This window comes from Rousettus aegyptiacus, unplaced genomic scaffold, assembly GCF_014176215.1.
Source record: "Rousettus aegyptiacus isolate mRouAeg1 unplaced genomic scaffold, mRouAeg1.p scaffold_m13_p_13, whole genome shotgun sequence".
In the NCBI taxonomy this organism is placed as follows: domain Eukaryota; kingdom Metazoa; phylum Chordata; class Mammalia; order Chiroptera; family Pteropodidae; genus Rousettus; species Rousettus aegyptiacus.
In genome coordinates, this window is record NW_023416288.1 from 18,483,088 (window position 1) to 18,508,691 (window position 25,604).

Genomic DNA, 25,604 nt, shown 5'->3' on the forward strand with positions numbered 1-25,604 from the left:
GTTGAGCGTTGGGGAGTTAACATCTACATTGATGGGGGCGCTGCTCGGGGTGTTACCAGAGAAGACAGACGCTATCCCGAACTCGAATTAGAAGCGCCTCAAGATGGGCTAGGCTGCGGAAGGAGCTAGGAAGAAGCTAGGAAGGTGCTTGAGCGGTTGATCGCCTGTAAGAGGGGTGTCAGTGAATGGGCAGTGAGATCAAGAGGGTTCCTGGCGGGTGAGGGAGGCTCCCTGGAGGGTTATCTAAGTCCAGGCTCCGGATAGGTCTAGCAAATGCAGATAAGGAGTCTGTGAAGAAGGAGGGGGAGATTGGAAACCCGAAGAAGAGGGAGCGGAACCTCAGAAAGGAGACCGCATAAGAGAGGTGTCTTGGTCGGTCTGCTGCAGTCATTTCTCAGGGTCACGCAATCCCCGAAGCCTCGGTTTAGAATCAGCCTCAGCGGAGGGAAAGCGAGGATGTGGAAGAGCCTGCCAATGGCTTGGGCTGGTCTAGTGTGCGGAAAGCTTATCCTCCCTGTTGCTGGGTGCCACGCCGCCTCTAGCCTGCTCTCTATCCCCCCCCCCCCAACAGTAGGCGTCCTCGGACTCCAAGCTAACCCTCCACAGACAGACCTCCCCCCCGCCCCCTCCTCAACCCTCTCCAGGAGCCAGAAGAGAGGGAGGAGCGCGCGTTACTGCTGAAAAAGTGGGCGCACACACGCCCAAAACGACAAAAAGCTGGCTAAAAGCTGCGCAGGGGAGGAGGTGGGGGCGGGAGGCGGACTGGAGGGGGCGGCGGAGGGCGGCCTCCGGCCGCGCCACGCGGCCCGACCCTCGCTCCTTCCTCCCCTGCCCCCTCCGCGCCCGCTGGGCCCCCTCCACTGTGCCGGTGGCCCGCGAGGCACAAGGTGAGGCCGCTGGACAGCTCCTGCTTTGATCCTTGGCTTCTGTCCCCTCTACAACTGCCCTACTACCCCGAGATCAGCAAATTCTGCCCACGTCGGTGTCTGTAGAGCGCTCCGACGTGTCCAAAAGAGTTTCCAAACTTGGAAAGGATGGGGAGGGCGGGGGGATGGGGAGGGCGGAGGTATGCAGACAGCGAGTCAGAGTTTCCCCTCGAAAGCCTCAAAAGTGTCCACGTCCTCAAAAAGAATGGAACCAATTTAAGAAGCCAGCCCCGTGGCCACGTCCCTCCCCCCTTCGCTCCCTCCTCTGCGCCCCCGCAGTCTCCTCCCAGCTGTGGCTGCCCGGGCCCCCAGCCCCAGCCCTCCCATTGGTGGAAGCGCTTTTGGAGGCACCCTCGGGCCAGGGAAACTTTGGCGGTATAAATAGGGCAGATCCGGGCTTTATTATTTTAGCACCAAGGCGGCAGGAGGTTTCAGCTAAGTTGGAGGTACTGGCCACGACTGCATGCCTGCGCCCGCCAGGTGATACCTCTGCCGGTGACCCAGGGGCTCTGCGACACAAGGAGTCTGCATGTCTAAGTTGTAGACATGCTCAGCTTTGTGGATACGCGGACTTTGTTGCTGCTTGCAGTAACTTCGTGCCTAGCAACATGCCAATGTAAGTGCCTTCAGCTTGTTTGGGGCAGATGACGGGGGAGAGAGGTTAGATGGGTGGGCACCCTGGTCTGAAAAAGGAAAACTCAAAACTAAGTTCAAGGTGCGGCTTGGAGGGAAGGCTCTCTCGGGCATGTGGAGAAACGCCGGCGTTGATAAGAAACAGATAACTTACATTAGAAATGAAAACATAAAAGGCCCAACTCTCGCCAAAAGTTAGGGAACTTTTCTCTGAACTCAGAATGAAACTGTTAACTTATCTGGATCCTCCGGTTGGTGAAGTTCAAAGGGAGAAGAAAGGCTCTTCTATATGGATGAGATATTAACAACTGATGTGATGAAGGACAGCAAGAGCCTCCCCTAACAGGCCCCATAAATGCACTGATGCCCACCTTGTAAAGCTCGATGCCTGTTTTAGAAATCCTTCTAATTTAGTAATATAAAACTCACCCCCTGAGGGCTTTTCTCTTCTGAGTGTTTTAAGACTTGTCTGGAGGATGATGATGATGACGATGATGACCACGACGACTATGAGGCGCCCTCTGGAGTGAGGACAGTGAAAGCACAGGGGACCAGGCCTTAACACTAATGGAAGATTGTACAGGTTTTAGGGAGAGATGACCAGCATTTCCGATTGAAGCCATTTCCAATAGCTAGTCAGTGTATTTTGAGAAGGAAAATGGATGCTCCTTGGAATGGATACATTCTGAAAAGTAGAATTAGCTTCTCAATTCATTATCTGGTCATGGAAATGGTGACATTTAACTAAAATCTGCTCTGTCTTTTGTTTTACCTGAGAGTTACCTCTTCAACATGTTTCCAGTAACGATCAGACATTCTGAACATAGCAAGTTGGGAAATATCAACACCAATCTGAGATTCAAGAGACCCATATCTTTCCCACTTATTTGCCATGTGACCTTGGGCAAGTCAAACTGAGCCTTTTCTAAAATGCAGGACAGCGTGTTCGCTTTGGCAGCACATATACTAAAATGCAGAATCAAGATCAGATGACTCCGAGGCCGCTTTCCAGCTGTAGGTTTTATAACCAGACTTCCATACGAAGCTAGAATGAAAAAAATCAGTCTGTGTTGTCTTGAAAATGGCTTCTTAATGACCAGACAAAGATACTGACGTGGTGGAGTATGAGGGGTGTCTGGCCTCACCCCACCTCCAAAACGTTTGCTCCACCCGCATGCCACAGTGTCTATCGTTGCATCATTACTGATGCATTTTTTGTGTATTTTCTTCCTTCCTTTCAGTATACAGACTGTGGATACTAAGGAGTAACTGCATTGAACAAATTCACATTATCAAGTTCTTTTTTGTAAAATGAGATCTGAGGGTGAAGGAAAGAGTAGGCTCCTAGAGAAAAGATGAAAACAGACCTAGGGAAGTTTGAAAGTACAAAAGGCAACTCGCCTTCTGATCAACAGCCAACCCATGGTCTGGAATAAACGTTACCAAACACACGTTCTTCAAAATGGCTCAGTCTGAGTAATTAAAAGGCAAATTTCCAAAATCATAAGGACTTCCATTAATCAAGTCCAGGCATAATTATTCTTCCTGCTGATGGACACAATGAAGTAAACATGCCATTTTCCTGATTTAAAAGTAATCCTCATAAATTGCCCTTCAATGTGTTTTACCCTCCTGAATTGTGACTATTGCAACAGATGTTCTTACTCCATATGATATACTTCTTGGCCACCTAATTAAAACAATTTTTATGGGTGATTCATCTTGTTGCCAGCTTGACCACACTTATATCCTGTGTTAACCTGTAATTTTTATACCATAGGAGAGGAATTCAGTTTTAAGAACCTATAGCAATTATGGCAAAGGAGGAGATATAACTTAAGTGTATTTTCCTATTGTTTTTCAAGATGATTTTTAATCCACAGTTTTTTCGTTTATACAGAGCAATTCTTTCTAAGGAACCAAAGTAATACATATTGGTAAAATGGCCTTACTAATTTAAGTGAACCAATTTAAAGCAAACTTTTAGATGTCCGAATGAATCTACTCTCAAAGCGGCTAATTTGCCAATTAGACCTGTTGAAACAGGACATTAAGAATGAAGCGTTAACTTTAATGTTTTATTTTTATTTTAAAAAGTCGACTCTAGTAACATACTTTTTAAAATTTCCCCTGTTTTAGATTTTTAAGTATTAAAATTATCTAAACCATAAATTATTTCCTCATCAATCTACTGGTCCTACTCACATTCAGCGGTCCACCTGTGCAATTTACCAGCTTAATTACTAAGCATTAGAAATATCCTTCAACCACATTAATATTTCATAGGTTTACAACATAGCAAATAATTACTAATTTGATTCCAAATATAGTTACATGTTAATATTGCATGCAAATCATCCTACTGATCCCTGCCATACTTTCAGCCTGCATGATTCCCAAGTCATCAGAATACTCATAATAAAAAAAAAAAAAAAAACACAGTTGGTCCTTTAATTAGATAAGTTAATTTTATAGACTAATACATCTAGTTGATAATCGCTGCTATTGGTCAATGAAATGATACTAATAATTATTTCCTGTTTTCCCCTTTCTTCTACAGCTTTACAAGAGGTAAGGAAAATTATTTTTAGAATTTTCTTTTACTACTTTGATTGCCTTGGCCACAATAATGTCTTTTGGAGGTTGGAAGGAGAGGCTACATTGGCATTGACCAACCTGGATTCCTAAGCAAATCAAGAGTTATGGTAGTCAGAGCTTTCTGGCTGCCTTAGAAAGTACCCACCCCAATTTCAAAATGGGCGGGGCTACCGAAGACGACCACTCTCATAAGAGCAACCATAAAAAATAGAAAGTAAATAACCCGGTGGAAGTTTGGAGTTTAGCAACAGCTACTACAAAACAGAAGACATCACAGATCTAGAGAAGCTTGTCACTCCCTTGGAATCAGTTTTAAGAGTATTATGAACAAATTCTTAGCTCTTTGGTTGAACCTGAGGCATAATTACAGATAAGTATATATGTCGGTTCTGTACATATTTTATTTATTTGTAAAATTTAAAGTTATACTTTGAAATATTAAGATAATAGTAATGAATAATATATATATTTCATAGGTGTATTTGTATACTACATGCAAATGGAAGACATTTTAAAATTTCTCCTCTTAATAATCATTTACCTATTCTTTTCTAGGCAACTGCAAGAAAGGTAAGAGTCCAATAGTCCATAATATCTGAAATAATCAGTGATAATTTATAATTTAACTAAATTTATAATAGACTATAGATGGAAAATACTTTGCCAAGATTTGCCCACATGAATATGCATTAGCTACATCATAAAATAGCTTTGATGTTTAAGATAACAAAGTTTTATTATCTTCCAGAAACCTCTCTAATTACACTTATATTTTATAAATTGGTGATGTGCATACTAAAGAAAAAAAGACTTGTTTTTATTCTGGAAATGGAATGACTATTATGTTAATGATAGGTAGTAGGTGAAAGTTTATATTAAAAGTCTTTGACTATATAAATATGTTAATGATGTAACAAAATGGTAAATTTTCCACAGAAATCATCTTTCTAAAAATAGTAGTTATAATGTTGGCCTAATGAGTAGAGACTATAGCCTCCAATCTTCCAGTTTTAAACAATTACATGTAATCATAATAAGAACAATAGGCTTTTATCTATTGTATTGTACCATTTTTATAACTATTATCTAATAACATTGTGATTAGATCAGTCTTGTTAATTAATTTTTATCAAGATTCCTTGCTCGTTCATTGGAAATTGCTCAGACACTTAGAATTGTGCTGTTTGTATCTTCCTTGTAGGGTCCAACCGGAGATAGAGGACCACGCGGAGAAAGGGTGTGTAATTTTTGAACTGTTAAAGGACTTTGGCCCATAATTGAATAACTACATATTAGAAACTACAGGAGACTGACAATTTATAAGAATATTATGTATCCAGATAATTGCACCACCTTTTAAGCAGATAATGCCCTACAGAAGAGGAGAATGAGCATTATTACATATAATCAATATTCTTTTCAGGTCAAGATTATCCTCCCCAAAAGCAAAACTATTACAGACAGCCTATTCTTTGCATGGTCTCTCTTTCTTTGTTTTTAGTTGACCTATCCAACACACACGTAATGAAAATGCATCTACTTACCACTCCACAGTCCTTCTCTTTTTAAGAAGTTTTGTTTGCTTTTTAAGTAAGATCTCTTATGTAGCCTGGGAATAATAGCGAAACAGCGGTCAACAGCATATCTCTATCTAAATTCATAAATGTGCAAATTAGGCTTACATTTTATTCATGGTATGCTTGTATCTCTCTGGTATGCCTGTTTGGCATGTATAACTACATAGTTTTGCATTATTTGACAATTTGCCAATATATAAATACCTGTATCTTCTATTTATTAGGAAGTGAAGACTTAAATTCAGCCCACTCAAACTATTTATTAGAGGTAGCATTATGTCAGTAAATCACTTCAACAACACCATGAAAAAATCCTACAGATTTTCTACCCTGCCATAAAATTAACTAATTATTAACTATCATATTAATTATGATACTATTCTCACATAACATACCAAAACAATTGAATAAGTTCATCACAGTCAAAAACTGACAATCACTATATATAGCACATCACTGTGCACAGTTAACCATATGAATCATAAATTTTAGCTATAATTTCTATCTTTATTTGAATACTGGAGCTCTCTTATAAATTAACATTCAATGGCTGAGATATTCCTCTTCCTAAAAGAATTACCCTGTCCGGTGTCTTCTTTGTATTTCAGTTATTAAAACCTCCTTCTAAAATAGATCCATGTCATAAGTGAATTTCAGTCATTGACAAATATGTCATATTAAATTTCGACATGACTTGCACACTGAAAGGCCCGAACAACTGATCTTACCACATGTGTTCTTAGGTATCTGTTTTCACTTACAAGTTTCTGCAGGGTCTGTCTAATCCTTACCTAATTCGCTTTTTACATAACAGGGGCCACCAGGCCCACCAGGGAGAGATGGTGATGACGGTACCCCAGGCCCTCCTGGCCCACCTGGTCCTCCTGGCCCCCCTGGGCTTGGCGGGGTAAGCTATCTTGAGTATTGCTAACTTTTAGCTAACTTCAGTTTCTCATACTTCTATTGGAATAAGGCTCATTATGGAATTTATTTTTAGCAGTTAAGGGAGAGTCTGCTATTTAGATATTAGTATATTTTATTTTATTTCTTTAGTTTCTTTATTCAAGATTCTGTTTTGCCCGTTTTCTTTGTGAGTTCTTGTCAATTACAGGGCTGGTCTGTGTGTTAACTGAAGGTAGCTGCAGCCCTCACGACCATTATTTAATTTGAGAATTTAATAGATTTTATCAGTAGGGCACAAATAAGAGGTGTTGCATTATTAAAGAGTTTGATTCGATTGAATTATAACTGAAGTCTTTGCTCTTAAGCAATTTCACAAACATCCTACTCTTTTTATTCTCCTTGGCTTGAGGTGTGCTGAGCCAACATTCAAAGCAGTTTTAGGTTTAATTTGCTTGAAACTAATTTGAGAAAAGTACATTTCCCTTTTCATTAATATCTTCTTTTAGCTTTATGTCCTTAACAATAGTATGAGTGCCAAATGGCCTCACCGCGGGAAGGAAAACATATTTGCTTAATTGGTTAGTACTATGAATCAGAAGCCTGAGTCCAATGCTGAACTGTATGCCAGTAAAATAAGACCTTTCTCCCCCAAAGATCTTATTATGATTGCTTATCTACTGAGTACATTAAAAAGCACCTTCTTTAATAGATCTACTGCTATAAGATCTTTAACAGTAAAGTTATTACTGTGAACTATTTTTAAAAAGTTTAATCTTCTAAGGGGCATTTTAATTTAATTTTCCTCTAAACTTGAAAACTTTTTGAAACTCCAGCAAGAACAAGTTCTCTTAGTCATTTCATGTAGTTCTGGAGGAGTAGGGCAAAAGGTGGAAATGCAAACTTATCCTCTTGATCTTGCTTAATTTATCAGTTGCCCTCAGTGACTTTTAAGGATTAGAAATATTCCCTTCCTCTGTGTAGGAGTAGGGCATGAGAGTGGAGCGAGAGGGTTAACAGGGAAGGAAAGAGTTCGAAAACAAGGCAGGGAAGCTCCTCACTTCAAACTAGGTGTGGACCAAATTTTAAATTTATATTTACCTAACTGTTTAAGAATTTAACTCAAAATGGAATTCTAAACTAATAATTATATCAAAAATATTGCTCACTTTTAGACAAAAACAGGAAAATATTTACAATAGAATGAGAAAATGAACTACGTGGCTGGTAATTATAATTTACATATTTATGTTATATATATGTATGTATATATTTTTTTCCTCTCTAGAACTTTGCTGCCCAGTTTGATGGAAAAGGAGTTGGACTTGGCCCTGGACCAATGGTATGCTTATCTCTTTTTATCTTTGCCAAAATATCACTGAATAGAGCATTTATCTTATGTTCAATTTCACATTGCCCTTCGTTACCTAGGTTAACACCTACTACTTAGGTCAGATAAAAGCAGCAACAGTTTTTGTACTCAATATTAAAAAATTCTATAAAAAGCCTAGTTTAAGGGGTTCAGTTTTCTCTACAAACATGCTTTCTTAGATTAGATCAGATATTTATATCCAAGAAATAATCTCTAGCCATAGTAATCATAACTTAGGTAAATCAATTTAATTCAAAAGAATAATCACTCTGATTAATTTTTTTTACATCTTTAACATTGGTTAGAATTTTAACCAATCGTCAGAGACACAGAAACATGAACTTCTATAAACTTGAGAAAGAATCAACAAATTCTTGTCAAGTCTGTTCATTTTATAGCTAGAGAGTTTAAGCCCTTTCCAAAGGTCATGCATGTGGTTAATGACAGAACTAGAATGAACAGACAAACAAGATGTCTGGTGTTCAATGACATCACAACTCATGTAGCTAATGCTTGAATGAAATATTAATTTAATCAACAAATATTTATCACATGCCTTCAATGAGCTTCAAACTGTATTATGTGTTCGGGATATAACAGTGAATATGTCAGCTCCTCACCTTCCCTCAGGAGTTAACAATGTAGAAAATGTTTCTTTTTATTCATTTTGATTTAAAAAAATTCTTTTTTTAGGCTATTAACTGCAAATCAGTATAGGAGAGAATATGAGTAAAATTTGGCACATATCACTCAACACAAATATTCAGCAATATATCCTATAATTTAAGTAACATTTGGAAAAATTTCCTATATGATTATGACGATGATGGTCTATCTTTAATAAGTGAACATTTGACAAGCATTAGTGAGATGTGTTAAGAAAAAAACTGATGTGAGCATGTAAAATATATACTGGAGTGTATGAAACAGAGGGATAATAATCTGGAAGTATAAACATTAAGTCAATTAAACACTACAGTTTAATGTACACACACAATTTAGTGATTTTAATTAATTATTTCCAAACAAAGGTATTTATCTGCTCAGAGTTAACATTATCTTTAAAAATAAATTTTACTTGAACAATGCGTGCAGTGCTTTATCTTCAAAAGAAGATATTTTGCTGGAGTTAATGGTCCACAATAAGCTAATACACTATAAGGGCAAGATAATATTTTCTGTAAATTAAACTCTCACTTGAGAAGTTATGTGCCTTTAATTGATGATTTCCAATTTCCTGACTTTTCCTGATAATTTAAAACATTCATATATGAAATGAAGAGTAGAGATTTTCTTTTGGCTTTGTTTATATTGGATATTTGAAATTAGCCATTTCAGCTAGTGCTGGACATTAGTCAGTTTTAAAGCAGTACCTACAATTCAAGAAGAAGCTAAAGGGGGAAAAATTAAAGCATTAATTTAAAAAGCCTACATAAGCCCAGAAAATTAATATGGATTTCAGATTCCCCTGACTTTGGAACAACTCTCTGGGGGGCATAAAGCAGAGTGTTTTACTTTTAAATATCAGTAAAATGTAATTTAAACTTGCACATCTACACACATTCACAGACATATGTAATCAACAAATATGTGTTTCACAAATAGAAAAGATAGGCAGCAATAAAATATTAAAATAATTTTCCGTGTTGGAAAATCAATAACTATAAAACCCCATAGGGTTCTTCTCTGAATTAATGAGTAATCATTATCTATCTCACAGCCTCCACCAAATAAACTACTTTTTATGTAAATGAAATTGTTGCAAATACATGGAAAAAATGAATAAATATAATTAAAGATTTATGGTTTCAAAGAAAATTGTTTTTTTAATGTATACCTAAAAAAAATTATTTTGATTGAAAAGTGACAATTTTTATAAGGTTGACACAATTTCCAAAACTAAATAAATAATTCTTATAATTAAGATGATATGTTTTTTTTTTTAACAAAACCCATATTATTTCGCCCTAGGCATTAATACAGAGGGGCAGACTTGACTGCAGAGTCCCCATGGTTGATGTGCTATGAACAAATTACCCGAGACTTGTCTATGCAGTATTTTCAGCAATGGAGGAATAGGCACCTAGAAGAGCTTGCACAGGCATTGATTACTGCAAAGGGGAGTCAATAATGTGTAGTTAGGTTGCAAACTAGTATCACTCTGTTTCACTCTACTTGTGTGCTACAGAATGAAGAACAGAGTGAGGAGAGCAATCCGCTGTCATTTGGGCCACATTTTCAATAATAACTTTAGATGGACTCCTCCAGTGGGATGTTTTAATAATATTTTACTTTCTTTTTATCCCTCATTACATCCACTTTTGTTTGACATTTCTCTCTGTCACTAACAGCCTTTTAAAGAGTTATAAGTTTATAACAAACTTCTCTCTAATCATTTAGAAGGATTTTTGATCCTTTCCAACTTATGCCTCTTGTGGAAATAAAAATTTCAATTTCTTAGCTAAAGATGATGAGAAGACACACGATCAAGGGACTCCAAATGGCAGTGCTTCATCAATTGCATAGAAGGCAGTTGTATAGTCTGTACTATACAAAGACTAATTCGCTTCATTGCATTAGAACAATCTTAACACTCACCGTGCACAACTGCAGAGAACCTGTGGACATCCCATCCAATTCGCCTTGACTTCTGCTGATTTGAGTTAGCAGAGAAAGAAAAGCAAGGGCAGAGAAATAGTGGAGAAAACTTGGGTCCTTATATGCTTCCTTGGGGAAGGACAAAAACCATGAAATAAAACCAGGATAGTTCTGCTCATCTGTCCATCACAAAATGTCCAAGGCATTACTAAGCTAGTTCCAGCTCAACCTAACCAAGGCCATGATAACTTATCAGTGCTAAGTGTGTCTGTCCTATTTACAGGGTTTGATGGGACCCAGAGGCCCTCCTGGTGCAGCTGGAGCTCCTGTAAGTACCAAAAGCTTGTAATCTCTCTTATGTAAAAAGACAGAGAATTAAATAAAGACTTAGAGTATGACATATTGTTTATTTACTCTTAGGGTCCTCAAGGTTTCCAAGGACCAGCTGGGGAGCCTGGTGAACCTGGTCAAACTGTGAGTACATTCTTACCCTTTTTGATACATCTTTTTTTCGAGAAATTTATTAATATAGCCTTAACAAAATGATGGGTCTCCCATTTTCTTAGGGTCCTGCAGGTGCTCGTGGTCCAACTGGCCCTCCTGGCAAAGCTGGAGAGGATGTAAGTATTTACTCTTAAGCATTCCCAAATGCTATTTAAATACTCCTGCCTCAAAGAGAATTTCTAGATTTAAATTAAGTATTCTGCCAAAAGCCAAATACGCCTAACATAACTGTCACCATATGGAAAATGTTATTTTAATGAAATATTAATTAATTGGATTGTGTTGAAGGACATATAATTGTTAATTAAAAATATGTTTAGATCCACATTTTTATGGGATGCCTTTTTCCCCTATTATAAAAATAAACATGCCCCCAGCTTACCAAAAAAAAGGTTAATCCTATGACACCTTCATTTTTTAGGGTCACCCTGGAAAACCTGGACGACCTGGTGAGAGAGGAGTTGTTGGACCACAGGTAAGAATTTTTACAACAGTATATAGACCAAACATTAGAGACATCTCATATAAAATAGTTGCCAAAACTAACATCAGTTTAAATGGCCATACAGATGTCCGCATACTTATAACACTTATTCAAGGCATCTGAAAAATAATGGAGCCTAGGTAAGAATGCATACAGTTTTTATTAATGCAAATAATGTAATATCAATGACAACAAGCATACTGTTAAACAACTAAATCGTATTTTCAACAAGTTCCACAGTATTAATTACTCAGATTAGAACAAGTTAATTTACAGCTCTGTGTTTCAAAATATATTCATCTTTGATTCCAAGCTTGTGCTTTGGTAAGAGGAAATATTTTGGAAGGAAGAAATAATTGTCTTTTTATTTGGAACAAAAAAACATTATTTGTCTTCTGTGATTTTTTTTTTTCCTAAGGGTGCTCGTGGTTTCCCTGGAACTCCTGGACTTCCTGGCTTCAAGGGTATTAGGGTGAGCACATTATTTATTCCAGAGAGAAAATTTGATTATTTTTAGGAAAAACCTTAACTATATTAAAATTCCTGGGTGACATATGTTTGCCTCCAAAGTCCTAGAGTTTGCCAGAGTGGAGAGAGAGTTAAAGAGTAAGGACAGCTGAAAAGTAAATTGGCATGTACCCTTTTTACTGTCTGTTCATAGCTTCCAAGAAACAAGGGTCCCTACAGAGAAAATTGTATAAATGGGTATGACTTAAGAGGTATTTACAACTATCTGAAAATGGTAAAATTATCAAAGATGGAAAGGACATAAGAGAGCATCTAGTCCTATATCCTTCCCTTTCCAGTGCCAGGAGGCTCACCTAGGGCAATGGAGGAAATTCACTTGGAGCTGGAGCCCTGGGACTGCATTCTGCTGAAGCAGTCGCAAGATTCACCCAGGAGATAGTAACCACCAAGACGGATGTTTGATTTTTGACCAAGCACTATAACGGAACAATATTTTAATAATAAGGATTTGCCTTTTAGGGACACAATGGTCTGGATGGATTGAAGGGACAGCCTGGTGCTCCAGGTATAAAGGTAAATACTAAATCAGAAGTGTAGTTTTTAAAACAATCAATTGTGATTTCACATCACCACCAGAAAGTATATTTCGACTGAGGGCTACTTATATTTTAAAAAGTATCTCATTCCCTCTTCTCTCCTAATTAACTATTAACTGATCCCTCAGTGGTGTGACTGTGGGATACTGTGACACAAGGGCAACTATTGACAATATTTATTTAATTCAATATCTGTTACACGACTCAGATTAAAAAAGACGTCAGCAGTTTCTTCCTTCATTTTCTTTCCTCCTATAATTTTAGTTGATCTCTACAACCAAAATCAAAGTAAATAACCATATACTCAGATAGTAGAACACTATACGTTATTTTTAAACTAAATTCTCCTTCGCCATGCACTAATTATTTAGGTACATTCATGTCACAATACACTTTTCAACCTCTTCCCTGTGATTTATCTGTGCGCACTCAAAAATATTTTAATTAGGTAATTAAAGTCTCAGAAGTGTGTTATCTCTTGGCTAGGCTCTTCTCTGACAGCGTTTTCAACTATAAAATGTTCTCTCTCCTATTAAGGAGATAATGTGATATTAAAGTGAATACCAACGTAATTACAAATTAATGAGTAACGAATACTAGCGGGACCAAAATGAACATGAATATGGAGAATCTATTCTAACTTTCCAGCTGCCACACAAACGGATAAGGTCAAACTCATTCTCTCTAGAGCCAAATATAATAGCTCAGACTACTGATCACAGAATCATGAAATGTTAAAGCCTTCAAGGAGCTTTAAAGACTTCCTCATTTTGCAGATGAGGGAAACTGAGTCTTAAAGAGTGAGTGACTTGCCCAAAGTCACATATCTAGTAGTTGGAAGCACGTAGGCTAGAATTCCTAACTCCTACACTAGTGTTTACCCCCAAAGAATACACATCACATAGAATCCTAGAAAGGAAGGGTCCTTAACTGGTCTCTCGAACTCTGTTTCTCCCATATCTAAATTAGATTACCTTGAAGGAAAGTTCTTTTTACATGTACCATTTTATCAAATTACTCCAGCACTACCACCACCACCATGGTTTTTACTCAAGGTAAGAATATAGATTGGAAATAAATAAGACAGCTCTAAAAAATATTATGAAGTTCAAATTTTCATGCATATTTTTCAAAAATAAAAATATTGAATGTTTAAAATAACTTTAAAGAGATAAATAGGGTAATATTAAAACAAATTTATTCTCTGCCATCTCTTTTTATGATATCATTCCTAATATATAAGCCTAGTCTAAATGATATCCAAAATCTAATGAGAAAATTAGGGAGGGAGTAAATAACACAACCACATTTCCCTAGTACCATGATATTTGGTATTATCCAAATGAAAACCCATATTTTAGAAATTTTTAAAATTTATGTGTATGGCATAATTGAGAAACAGTCTATATGTGTAAGAAATGTTACAAAATATACAAATGGTTCAAATGGAAATAATAGGGTAAAAATTACCCAATCAGAAAAAGTAATCGATATACACATAATGAACAAAAACTCAATTCTTTTCCATGTAGGGTGAACCTGGTGCCCCTGGTGAAAATGGAACTCCAGGTCAAACAGTGAGTATTGATTATTGTAAATCTAAGTCTCTTTGCAAGCTGGAACTTCTTTAACATTTTGCTAATTACTGTTTCCCTCAGCATCCTATTCTTTGATATTTTTCTAATTGCCTTCTACATACTTAATTGAAATCCATTATCTTTTAGTTGGAGTTAGAACAAGACCTAGTTATTTCTAATGCTTTCTTGGGCATGTTGGAAATTGGACAAAGTAAATGATGCTTGCGACTTTTATTTAACTAGTATTCTGGATTTCATTGAAAACATTTCTGCTTTTAGGGAGCCCGTGGGCTTCCTGGGGAGCGAGGACGAGTTGGTGCCCCTGGCCCAGCTGTGAGTGTTTTCATTTTTGTTCATTTTATTCTTTAAAAAAAATCTTCTAATGACTGCCATTTAACTTTCCACCTGACTTTTTCTCTATTTTCTTCATAGGGTGCCCGTGGAAGTGATGGAAGTGTGGGTCCTGTGGGTCCTGCTGTAAGTTTTGACACTGAATTATTTGGAAGGAGTTGAGAGTGTGGGATGAGAGCTGTCTTCTTTATTAATTTCCTCTGAAATAACACCATTTTAGACACCTTACCAAAATGTCCTATGGGTTTTTTGAAGATCCTATTTATAAGTACTATCCCTGGGGCTTTTGACTGATATATAAAATAAAATCTACTCTACCTCAAAGACCTCTAATGTCTTCTCTTTGATAAGTTACTACTGACAACAGACTAGCTGTCAGTTGTTTCTTTGCCAGTATTAAATAAGATCAAGCCACTCTAATCCACTTCAGTCTCCTGTTGTTGTTGTATTGTTGATTTGCTGGGAGGAAATTTCTTACCACCTTCTACTTTGATTTCAGGGTCCCCTTGGGTCAGCTGGCCCTCCAGGCTTCCCAGGTGCTCCTGGCCCCAAGGTAAAAACCTGGTGACTTGTTGAACTTTTTATTGTAATGAGAAAGACAGGGCTGGTGTTTGCAGATAGAGAGGTAATTACAGAACAGGTAACTTTGTTAGTCCCTTCTTTAAAATAGATATAGAATGACTAGTTTTCTCACTCCAAGCTTGAAATAGATTTTCTCTTTTCACTTGAGCTCTACGAGCATAGATATAGATGGCAACATGGAATTTGATTCCATGGGGATATACTCCCAAACTAGTCGGCACTGACTAGCTGAGAACCAGAGCCTCTACCTTGGGGAGACAGAAATGGGTGAAGGAAGCAATGGTAGACAAGATGGCAGAACCAGGCCAGGAAAATAGAAACCCATGTCCAAAGACTTTTGGAACCAGACCAGATAAGAGAAATGATTGCAATTTGGAAGAAATTTTATAAAATTAGTGTACTAAAACTCGAAGTAATGTTGTTTCATTACTTGCTGGCTAATGTCCTGGTGTCAATTCCTCTTTTAGGGTGAAATTGGACCTGTTGGTAACCCTGGTCCTGCTGGCCCCGCGGGTCCCCGTGGTGAAGTGGGCCTCCCAGGTCTTTCTGGCCCCGTTGGACCTCCTGTGAGTAGCTATTGTCATTAACCTCATTGAGCAGAAGAAAAAAAAAATGATGATGGGGTCAAGGAAGAAGAGAAATAGTCCTGTTAACTGATATCTTTCTCCCTTTCTTTCCTCATAGGGTAACCCTGGAGCCAATGGCCTTACTGGTGCAAAGGGTGCCGCTGTGAGTACATGGGGCGTGGTGGCTAAAATTTGCTGCTGTGGTTTTAAAGGCATTTTAGTGAATGTTGCCTCTCTCGTGATTAACCACTCTAGGTTCTCCTTTACAGGGCTTGCCTGGTGTTGCTGGGGCTCCTGGCCTTCCTGGACCCCGTGGTATTCCTGGCCCCCCTGGTGCTGTGGGTGCTACTGGTGCCAGAGGACTTGTTGTAAGTGACCATGGCTGCAGTTTTCATCATCCTAAAATACCAACTCTATCCTCATTTCGTCACCATTTAGACTTCCTCTCATAGTTTTCTTATTTTTTCCTTCCTTAGCATTTTTAGTTTGTAGTTCTATATGTACACATACATATATGTATAGTCTCTCCCTCTCTCTCACACACACACACATACAGACACACCCTTCCTGCTACCCTGGAACATGACCCAGAGGTCAGTGAGGCACATTTCTGTGATATCAGTCCTATCCTTTCAATCAAGACCATTCCCCTATAAACCATTTAAATATGAACTGGGCACCTTTCTCAGAGAACCCTAGTTTCTCTTTACCTTGATCCATAAACATCCCAAGATGTTTGTCTGCAAGAGAGTTGTGACAAATGTTTGTCATTTGATCACTGTTTTGTATTCAACCATAGGGTGAACCTGGTCCAGCTGGTTCCAAAGGAGAGAGTGGTAGCAAAGGAGAGCCCGTAAGTAGTTCTAGAATCATAATTTTATGAATTTATTACTTTTTCAATGCAAAACTTATACTTTTACTTTAAAAACAGTTGTACTCTTTCCTCTAGCTGTATATGGCATAAAAAATTTTTTTCTGTTCCCCCCCTTTTTTATTTTTTTCACTAAACAGGGCGCTGCTGGGGCCCAAGGTCCTCCTGGTCCCAGTGGTGAAGAAGGAAAGAGAGGCTCCAATGGTGAAGCTGGACCCGCTGGCCCCCCAGGACCCCCTGGGCTGAGAGTAGGTTCCAAATGCTCTTGACACCCAGCCACACCAGAGGCAGATTACACCTCTTCACTGGGAATTGGTCAGAATTATTGAGTACATTTTCTAGATGAAAAAAGCATCTGTTTTCCATCTGCTTTATTAAATTGAAGACTCAGATTTTGATATGTTATAAAATTGGTCTGGAAATAATGTTGACCTACTTTTGCAGAATGCCTCCTCCATGCATTCTTTTGGGGTTCAAGTGAAGTTTTTTGGCTTGGTTTGTGTTCGTATTTTCCCCTTAAGGAGATCCAGACTTCTTGCATAATGTCATGTTTCAATAAACTCTGCCGTATGTGATTCAAGGATTTTCTCCAATTCTCTTTTGTCTCATTTTCTTTCTTACAGGGAAGTCCTGGTTCTCGTGGTCTTCCTGGAGCTGATGGCAGAGCTGGTGTCATGGTAAGTTGTCTATTACTCATTTCATTCATTTCCTGGTAAGGAATTTGATGCTTCTGGTGATGGGTGTGTCATTCACTTTAGCATCCTTCCCTCCCCATTCTTCTTAACAGGGTCCTGCTGGAAGTCGTGGTGCAACTGGCCCTGCTGGTGTCCGAGGTCCCAATGGAGATTCTGGTCGCCCTGGAGAGCCTGGCCTCATGGGACCTCGAGTAAGTTTCATAATGATACTGAACAAGTTACACATGGCACTGCTTCCTTTTTTAAAGGGATGATTATTATTTGAAGACAACAAAAAAAAAATCAAAAGTAAATTTGTTAGCAGCCTTGCTGATGGTTGCCATCTTCACTTTATCAATGCCCAAGAGATAGTTTCATAGATTTAGTTAGTGCACAAATTTCCTATTTATTACTTGATATAGTGGCTATGAAGTTTTTAGAAGAATGGATTTATTTTAATATATCCAAATTAGGTTGGTTCTATCAGCCTGAATCTTTTATCTCAATTTGTGAGTTTTATATAAGGTGTCCCTGAAACATATTAGGACTATACATTATTGGTTTATTAGATTCATAAGTGAAATCATTTTTGCAGCAAACACAAAGTGCTATAATGTATTCAGCATCATACTTACTATGGAGAAATGACCTTTAGATCCGTAGACACTCTAATCCATAGCAATAGGGTAATTTATTTTTTGCCTCCATTATCTTTTAAGGAAAAATATCAACTGTAATTGTACCATAAATAAATAATAAAGACACCAAAAATAGCAATAAATAAATCCGCTGTGAAAATTGCTTACTAAAAGTATTTGTTTTTCTATTATGAGTAAATAGCGTGATACTTTTTCCCATATGGTATGTCTCTTATAGTTTCTTGAGATATCTGCAAACAGATCAGTTGTACAAAAATTCAATGAAAAGAAAGGTACAAAAAATAGATATTTCAGAGCTTTTTTTCTACCTCTCAGCTAGTGGGTAATACCCATAATGATTTACCCTAGGCAACAAACAGAAAGTGAAGAGAAAGTGCTTTTATGAGATTTCAATTAATTGGAGCCTCAAGTACGTGTATGAAAGTGCCAATATGAAAGCATCCTCATTTACTTTACAGGGTTTTCCTGGTTCCCCTGGAAATGTTGGCCCAGCTGGCAAAGAAGGTCCTACGGTAAGTATTGCTCATTCTCCATTATATTTTCAAGGACACTTATTACAGCCTTATCAAGTCTGTTCTGTGGCTTATTTATGCATGAATAAATTAAAAATAAATATCAGCCACATAAATCATCTGGGAACACAAAGTAATAGATTGTAATTATGGAGTCCAAATGAACGCAGGACTGAAACGAAAGAAGGAAAAAGAAACACATGGCAGGGAAAATTGAAGAAGGTGACAAGGGTATGGAAAGAGAGGGGGAAAGGGAATTGTGTACTTATGAAATTGACTTGGCTGTGTGTATACCAACATCTTATTTAGAAAAAGAAAAGAGATTCATAATTTATTGCACTTTATACAGGAAGCATCTGTGCATCCAGAAAATGATTGTTTCATCATGTGGCAGCATCAAAACTTGAGGTTGTGAGACCCTATTGATGCTGAGTAAAGTTTAAATAAACTTTGATTTCAGGGCCTTCCTGGGATTGATGGCAGGCCTGGACCAATTGGCCCAGCTGGAGCAAGAGGAGAGCCTGGCAACATCGGATTCCCTGGACCCAAAGGCCCCGCTGTAAGAATCACCATAAACTCATCTCCCTCAATACTCTTTTGACACATTTCACCAAAATTCTATTACTTCTGTCTTGCGTCAGTGCACTCAACACCAGAAAATGGCAAACTACTTATCGCATGAAAAGTTGACCTCCCGGGTATCATTGTACACCTGCTAATGAAAATCCATCTCCTGAATCATGCTTCTGCAGACACAGGTGTACCTTGCTGTATATGGCACTGCATGATGATGGATCTTACCTTTGATAAGAGAATTCAGGGACTAGGAATCTCAAAAAAAAAAAAAAAAAAAAGCAAGAAATTAACATTTTAAAATTGTTATGGATAATTTGATGTTAAATGTGTAAGATTATTTTTTTTATATATATTTATTATAGGGAGAACCTGGCAAAAGTGGTGAGAAAGGTCATGCCGGTCTTGCTGGTCCTCGGGTACGTGTTAATTTCTGTGTGGGTCTATCCATGTAGTATTCACCTAGGAAACACTTCCTGTGAGGCCACCTTATATTATTCCATCACTTTCTCCCAAGATGGCATCCCCTAGGATTCTTTTACCATTAGAAAAAAAAAAATTTTAATTTCATTTACAAGGAAATGAGCTATAACAAAACAACATATATATATATATATATATTTTTTTTAATCAGAAATATTTATGGATGCTTTTGGTTTTTACTTAATTCATTCTCAGGCCTTCATAAATTTCCCTCCATCTATGGATTTCCTATGAGCCATATCAAAAGTTAGTAAACAGTATTTAGGCTTTGGCGGGGGACCCATAATGAGTTTAATTCGTGCTAAAATGACAAGCTTTATTTTTAGGAAGTAACACCTGAAGCTTTGAGGTATCTCAAACCGCCTGAGTCACAGGTAACTCTGAGCTTTTCTGTTACACATTTTAGGGTGCTCCAGGTCCTGATGGAAACAATGGCGCTCAGGGACCTCCTGGACTACAGGTGAGTATTTCTCCTACCTCTTATTCTTTTATGTCCTAAAATGAATCTGCAAAATGACCGTCTTCTTTTTCCGGTCCAAAAGTTATGTTGCTAGATAGTAATGGTGGCATATATATTTATTTATTCTGTCTTTCCTATCACTTTCAGGGTGTCCAAGGGGGAAAAGGTGAACAAGGTCCTGCTGGTCCTCCAGGCTTCCAGGTAAGTCAATCAAAACATACAGAATACTATCTTTGGTCAGACTATCCAGCTATCAATCACCATACCACCCTCCTCTACCACAAAGAACATGATTTCAGAACTGAAACAAAGAAGGATGCATTTTTTTCAAGACAAACTTTTGTGTAATATTTTAATAACTCACAATAGTTAATGATCATGTTGATATTAGATAGTTCCCCGCAGAACCTAATTACTTGCAAATCCCCTCAATATAGCCATAAGATTGAGGTTGGTATTTCTTTCATCTAGGGTCTTCCTGGCCCCTCAGGTACAACTGGTGAAGTTGGCAAACCAGGAGAAAGGGTGAGTAAAACATGTAAATTCACCTAAACTTGAGACTTTCTCTCTGTTTAATACCTTACTGCAAGGCAATTATAATATAGAGAAGGAAATTTCATATTTCATATGTTAATGATAGTGTCTTACATATGTTGGTACTGATGGGGAGAATGAGCCAAGTTACTTCGTTTTGTTCAAATTACTTTGTTTTAAAAATTGAATGAAACATCACATTATGGAAGTAAAATCAATCAATGAACATTGCATTTAATAGCTTTAGTTTTTATACTGCTCTTGGTAATATAAAAATATAAATTATGGCCTTTCCATTAATGAAAAACTTAATGCACTGATTTCCCAATAAACTAGACCCTGAAAAATCATTTTTAATGTTTTTCTTGGTCTTCAGACATGACACTGCTCTCCACAATCAGGACGAGTTCTGAGTCATTTTCTCTGTAATTGTGATGAATGTTTCTCAGTTCAGTTATGTTATGTGTCCTGGTCTCCTCTGTCAACAGTGGTGCATGTTAAGGAGACAGCTGGTCAGTAATAAAGGAGATACACTTGGGTATACAATTAACTAGGTAATATGCATAATATGATCATTTCTATCAGGAAAGCAGTCTGTTATATAACTAAAAAGAGGTGATGTCTGATATTATTCATCATTATTTATCATATTATCAAAAGAAATAGTCTGGTCACTTGTTTTAAAACACTAAACTAAATAATGGGAAACTTAAATTTCCTCATACCAGGTTTTAGGATTGATATAGCTCTGATCGATGGGATTGTCACTTTTTATATCTTTCCATACGCCACTGAAAGTTCTCCTATTCTTATTAGCCTATGTACTTACACACTCAAGTAAAGCCTATCTGGCTTTATTTCACTCTTTCAAAACTTGTCTACATATCATATTCATAAGTAGAGTTAGAGAACATACATAAATTTCATGCTTTATTTATTCTCATCTTTTGCCTAGGGTCTTCCTGGTGAATTTGGTCTCCCTGGTCCTGCTGGTCCAAGAGTAAGTGTTACTTAATTAATTTTCAAAAACTTATGGTTTTTAAAACAAGTACTGTTTCTCCTAAAAACTATCGATGAACTTTCAACAACTTCCTGAAACTCTTGTACAGTTAAACATAATCTGTAGAGAGCACTAGATCTTTGAATTGATAGTAGATTTTAAAAATCTAATTGCCCATATTTCATTTTCAAAAACCCCACAGTTATAAGAAACATAAATAAACTAACATATGTATTATATTCAGCGATTTATATAGACAAGCATGATAAATTTATGATAATGGCTTGACCTGAGCCAAAGAAAAGTAATATCTTACAAGATTTAAAGTCTATCTTTTGCAATGTGTGTTGATATTCAAAGTTTAAAGCTGAAATCATGGGTCCACTCTTACAATAAATAAACTGTCTACACCCATGCCACCCTGAATGTGCCCAATCTCATCTGATCTCATGAAACTAAGCAGGGTCGGGCCTGGTTAGTACTTGGATTGGAGACTACCTTGGAATACCAGGTGCTGTAGGCATATTTAAAACAAACAAACAAACAAACAAATTTTAGTTTGTGGTCATTAGAATACTTTTAGTTCGTCCCTAAAGTATCCTCTTATGTGCTAGATACCATATATCTAGGATGCTCACATAAATTTAGTATCCTAGAACCATAGTACCGTAGAACTAAGTTATAACAAGGGACTTTGGAGCAGTTTCAACGTGGACTTACCTGTTAAATATTTTAGGCTATAGAATGCTATGCTGTAATGATATTTACATGCAAACTGAGAGATAATAGATAAATGATGATAGGTAGATAGATAGATAATAGAGAGAAATAGACAAACACACATACATATACATATATTTATCTTCTGTGAAATATAACCGTTACATCATTACTGCACGCAGTTGTAAAAAAGGAGCATAGATATGACAATATCTAATTTTATCTACACATGGCATTGCTATTTACCTGAAATGACACAATCTTTCCCTTTGAATACTATGCATAACTGGCATCTCTTTTTACCTATGAATCTATCTATAAAAGCAAACAAAACAAGGAAATGAATTCCAAAGGTTAAATATTATATGCTGAGAGCAACAAATTTTGGAGGTGTGACCACAGGACATTACAGCCGAATGAGACTTTAGAGATTACCTCATCTCATCTCTTCATTTTACTTGTAGAGGGATCAAGGAACAATAATTATAATTTGCTAAAAAACGGCAGAACCAGGATTCAAAAGCTAAACAAGAGTGAATTTAGTATCTTTGAAAATAATGGACAGTACAATCAATACTTCTTCTAATCCCTGTTTTACAGGGAGAGCGTGGTCCTCCAGGCGAAAGTGGTGCTGTTGGTCCTTCTGGTCCTATTGGCAGCCGAGGTCCTTCTGGACCCCCAGGGCCTGATGGAAACAAGGTACGATTTTATGTTATATATTGCTGGTTTGGCCCAGAGTACTCTAGAATAAGTAGATCCTTTACAAATGTTTTTCAGATGTTTTATTTATTTCCAGTTCTGTGATGATTTCCATTTCAGTCAATAACAATCTGAATCCAGCAGACTTGAATTATTCCAAAAGAAGGGAAACCCACTGTCCTAGACACGTAAATGAATTAGTATGGGTTTCACTCTTTCCTCATAACACTGTTTACCTGGGTTTTAATCTAGAAACATCATATACATTTGGACACCATTTTTAGAGAACAAACTTTTACCCTCTTGACATTCTACTTTGAAGAGTAAAATTTCAATAAGTAGTCTAAATTTTAATAAAAAAATTGGTAATGATAAAAATTAACTAGACAGTACATGCACCCCAAAAAGATAAGCCTGAAAATTTATGTTTCAAAATAGAATCTATGATTTAAAAGTGGGGGTGGAATTACTTTAACCACAATAAAGAAAAAACAATTCATATTACTTCTCATGCTTACCTTAAGGAAACAAAATCTAAAGATTAGCGGCAAAAAGTTGTTTTGGTATCTAAATAAAGTTGAGGTAAGAGGGAGAGAGGAAATATTGTTCTGTGAGGTAGTACTTTCAAGGAGTTTCATCTGAGAAACTTGTCAACAGGTTCTAAGTACGAGGAATTGTAGCACTTTATATAAAAATGGAAGCTATAGTTCCCACTCTTCAGGAGATTAAAATGTAAACCTCCTCAATTGATGACGTCTCTTTCCTTATTTCCTGTCTGGGCTAAGAGACTTATCTTTGAAAAATGTTTGTGGGAAAGCATTTTGCACTCCCTGCTTCCCACTGTCCTATTCTCTTTTCTTCTATGCCTGCCTACCTTAAGAGGATTGGGAGCAAGTTATAGAAAAATCACAGCCACCCACGCCCGCTATCCTCTTCTCTTTAGTCACTGTTTCATAATATCATCTTCCTTTGTTATACTCTCCATCCCCTCAATAGATCTTCTTTGTATCTCTAAGAAGGCAAGAATGCTATCTATTAAATGTTTACATTGGAATTCTTCAAGAGTTTGAGCTTTCTTTTTTTTCTTTCTTTCTTTTCTTTTTTTTTTTTTTTTTGCCACTGTAATAATTGATTTCACATGTGTTTCATACAAGGGTGAGCCTGGTGGTGTTGGTCCTCCAGGCAATGCTGGTGCATCCGGTCCTGGTGGACTTCCAGGGGAGAGGGGAGCTGCGGGCATACCTGGAGGCAAGGGAGAAAAGGTACCCCCTCTCAATGTTGGACCTTAATACATACTGTTGATGAACTCTAGCAAGAAGGCTGCACAAGGTTGCCCAACTTTTTACAATTCTTAGCAGGTGGTCTGGTAGCATTTTGATATCTATCTATATACATTTCTCTCTGCCACCTAGCACCTACACATTTCTAAACTCACTAATCTGGCAAAATTCCTTGCTACCATGGAATTTCACGCAAACAGATGGTGTTGAGTAATACATGAAGCTCATTTTAATGCCACTAACAATAATGCCTCATCCTGCCCTAATTAATGGCAAGAAGCTATATTGAACAGCTGTCAACCGTGCTGCTGCATTAGTTATGCCATAAGTGTGACTGGGCACTGACTGAAGCCCGTTGTAATGTCCCCATGAATTTGTACCTTGCTTGATTATGCTTCAGGAGGGTTATGGAAATTAAAAAAGAATATTTCACAATAATCTGGAAAGGGCCTTGATTGTTTTCCCCCCTCATTCAACATCCTATAGAATGGTAGGGAATCAAAGCATTACTAAAGATTTTAAATGAATGAGGTATTATAGCATCTTCTGTTAAAACACTTTAGATTAATTTTTGTCAGAAAACAAAAAGTTGCTTCTGCTTTATCTTTTCAGGGTGAAACTGGCCTCAGAGGTGAAGTTGGCAGCACAGGCAGAGATGGTGCTCGCGTGAGTAAAATTTTGTTTGTTTGGTTGTTTGTACTTGAGTTATCGATTTTTTTTTTTAACAACTCATTCAATTTGAGTCAAGAAGCTTTCCAAAATAGAACTAACAAAAGAAAGATTCAAGTTTAATAAAAGAGTATTTTATTCCTTCCTAGATCTATGGCTAACAATATCATTTTACATCTTCCAAAAGAAAAATTCAACAGGACTTACCCTTTGAAAATCATAACCTGAATTTTCTACATTCCTTAGTGTTAACTATGCCAAGTACAAACTACAAACCGAAAACTCTAGAGTTAATGAAACTTAAAAGGATTGTTGAAGTTATAGGGCTTTCAAAAAAATAACTCTTAATTTTTTAAGAAGCCAGAATGTCTATGAAGATCCTGTTTATTCAAATGTATGCCTCAAGGATTTATCATTCAAAGAGAAGCCCCAAACATTAGCTGTTAAGACCATGGAGATGCCAAAGATAATCCCATAAAGATATAGTAACCCTATCTAGAGTGTCGGCATCATTGCTCTGATAAGCCATAAGGTACCTTGGTTTCTTCTTCTCACTTCTCTTTCAGAGCTGATAACTTCCTATGGATCATTCATAAGTCTTTTCTCTGAATCACATAGTCCTAACACTTCCAAACAAGGTTACTCATTTGCTGCTCTCTAGGGAATTTTACAAGAGCAGATATCAGATCTCCCCAATTCTTAACCTACCCTTGACTTACACATTTCCATAACTTTTGT

The 25,604-nt window shown here is 37.3% G+C and overlaps 1 protein-coding gene and 1 pseudogene across 1 annotated transcript in view; both read left to right on the top strand.

Moving 5' to 3' along the window:
* Positions 1-1,003: 1,003 nt before the first annotated feature.
* COL1A2 (collagen type I alpha 2 chain) overlaps positions 1,004-25,604 on the top strand; it is a 35,621-nt gene continuing 11,020 nt past the window's right edge. The window contains exons 1-33 of the mRNA XM_016160869.2: positions 1,004-1,542; positions 4,120-4,130; positions 4,713-4,727; positions 5,359-5,394; positions 6,549-6,641; positions 7,923-7,976; positions 10,888-10,932; positions 11,025-11,078; positions 11,171-11,224; positions 11,530-11,583; positions 12,011-12,064; positions 12,580-12,633; positions 14,189-14,233; positions 14,513-14,566; positions 14,666-14,710; positions 15,084-15,137; positions 15,634-15,732; positions 15,851-15,895; positions 16,002-16,100; positions 16,532-16,585; positions 16,744-16,851; positions 17,227-17,280; positions 17,391-17,489; positions 18,395-18,448; positions 18,909-19,007; positions 19,387-19,440; positions 19,911-19,964; positions 20,112-20,165; positions 20,436-20,489; positions 21,454-21,498; positions 22,819-22,917; positions 24,072-24,179; positions 24,810-24,863. Coding sequence (XP_016016355.1) covers positions 1,473-1,542; positions 4,120-4,130; positions 4,713-4,727; positions 5,359-5,394; positions 6,549-6,641; positions 7,923-7,976; positions 10,888-10,932; positions 11,025-11,078; positions 11,171-11,224; positions 11,530-11,583; positions 12,011-12,064; positions 12,580-12,633; positions 14,189-14,233; positions 14,513-14,566; positions 14,666-14,710; positions 15,084-15,137; positions 15,634-15,732; positions 15,851-15,895; positions 16,002-16,100; positions 16,532-16,585; positions 16,744-16,851; positions 17,227-17,280; positions 17,391-17,489; positions 18,395-18,448; positions 18,909-19,007; positions 19,387-19,440; positions 19,911-19,964; positions 20,112-20,165; positions 20,436-20,489; positions 21,454-21,498; positions 22,819-22,917; positions 24,072-24,179; positions 24,810-24,863 — 2,025 coding nt within the window. The 5' untranslated portion in view covers positions 1,004-1,472. The remainder of the gene's footprint in view (positions 1,543-4,119; positions 4,131-4,712; positions 4,728-5,358; positions 5,395-6,548; positions 6,642-7,922; positions 7,977-10,887; positions 10,933-11,024; positions 11,079-11,170; positions 11,225-11,529; positions 11,584-12,010; positions 12,065-12,579; positions 12,634-14,188; positions 14,234-14,512; positions 14,567-14,665; positions 14,711-15,083; positions 15,138-15,633; positions 15,733-15,850; positions 15,896-16,001; positions 16,101-16,531; positions 16,586-16,743; positions 16,852-17,226; positions 17,281-17,390; positions 17,490-18,394; positions 18,449-18,908; positions 19,008-19,386; positions 19,441-19,910; positions 19,965-20,111; positions 20,166-20,435; positions 20,490-21,453; positions 21,499-22,818; positions 22,918-24,071; positions 24,180-24,809; positions 24,864-25,604) is intronic.
* LOC118611052 lies at positions 21,902-22,021 on the top strand (annotated as a pseudogene).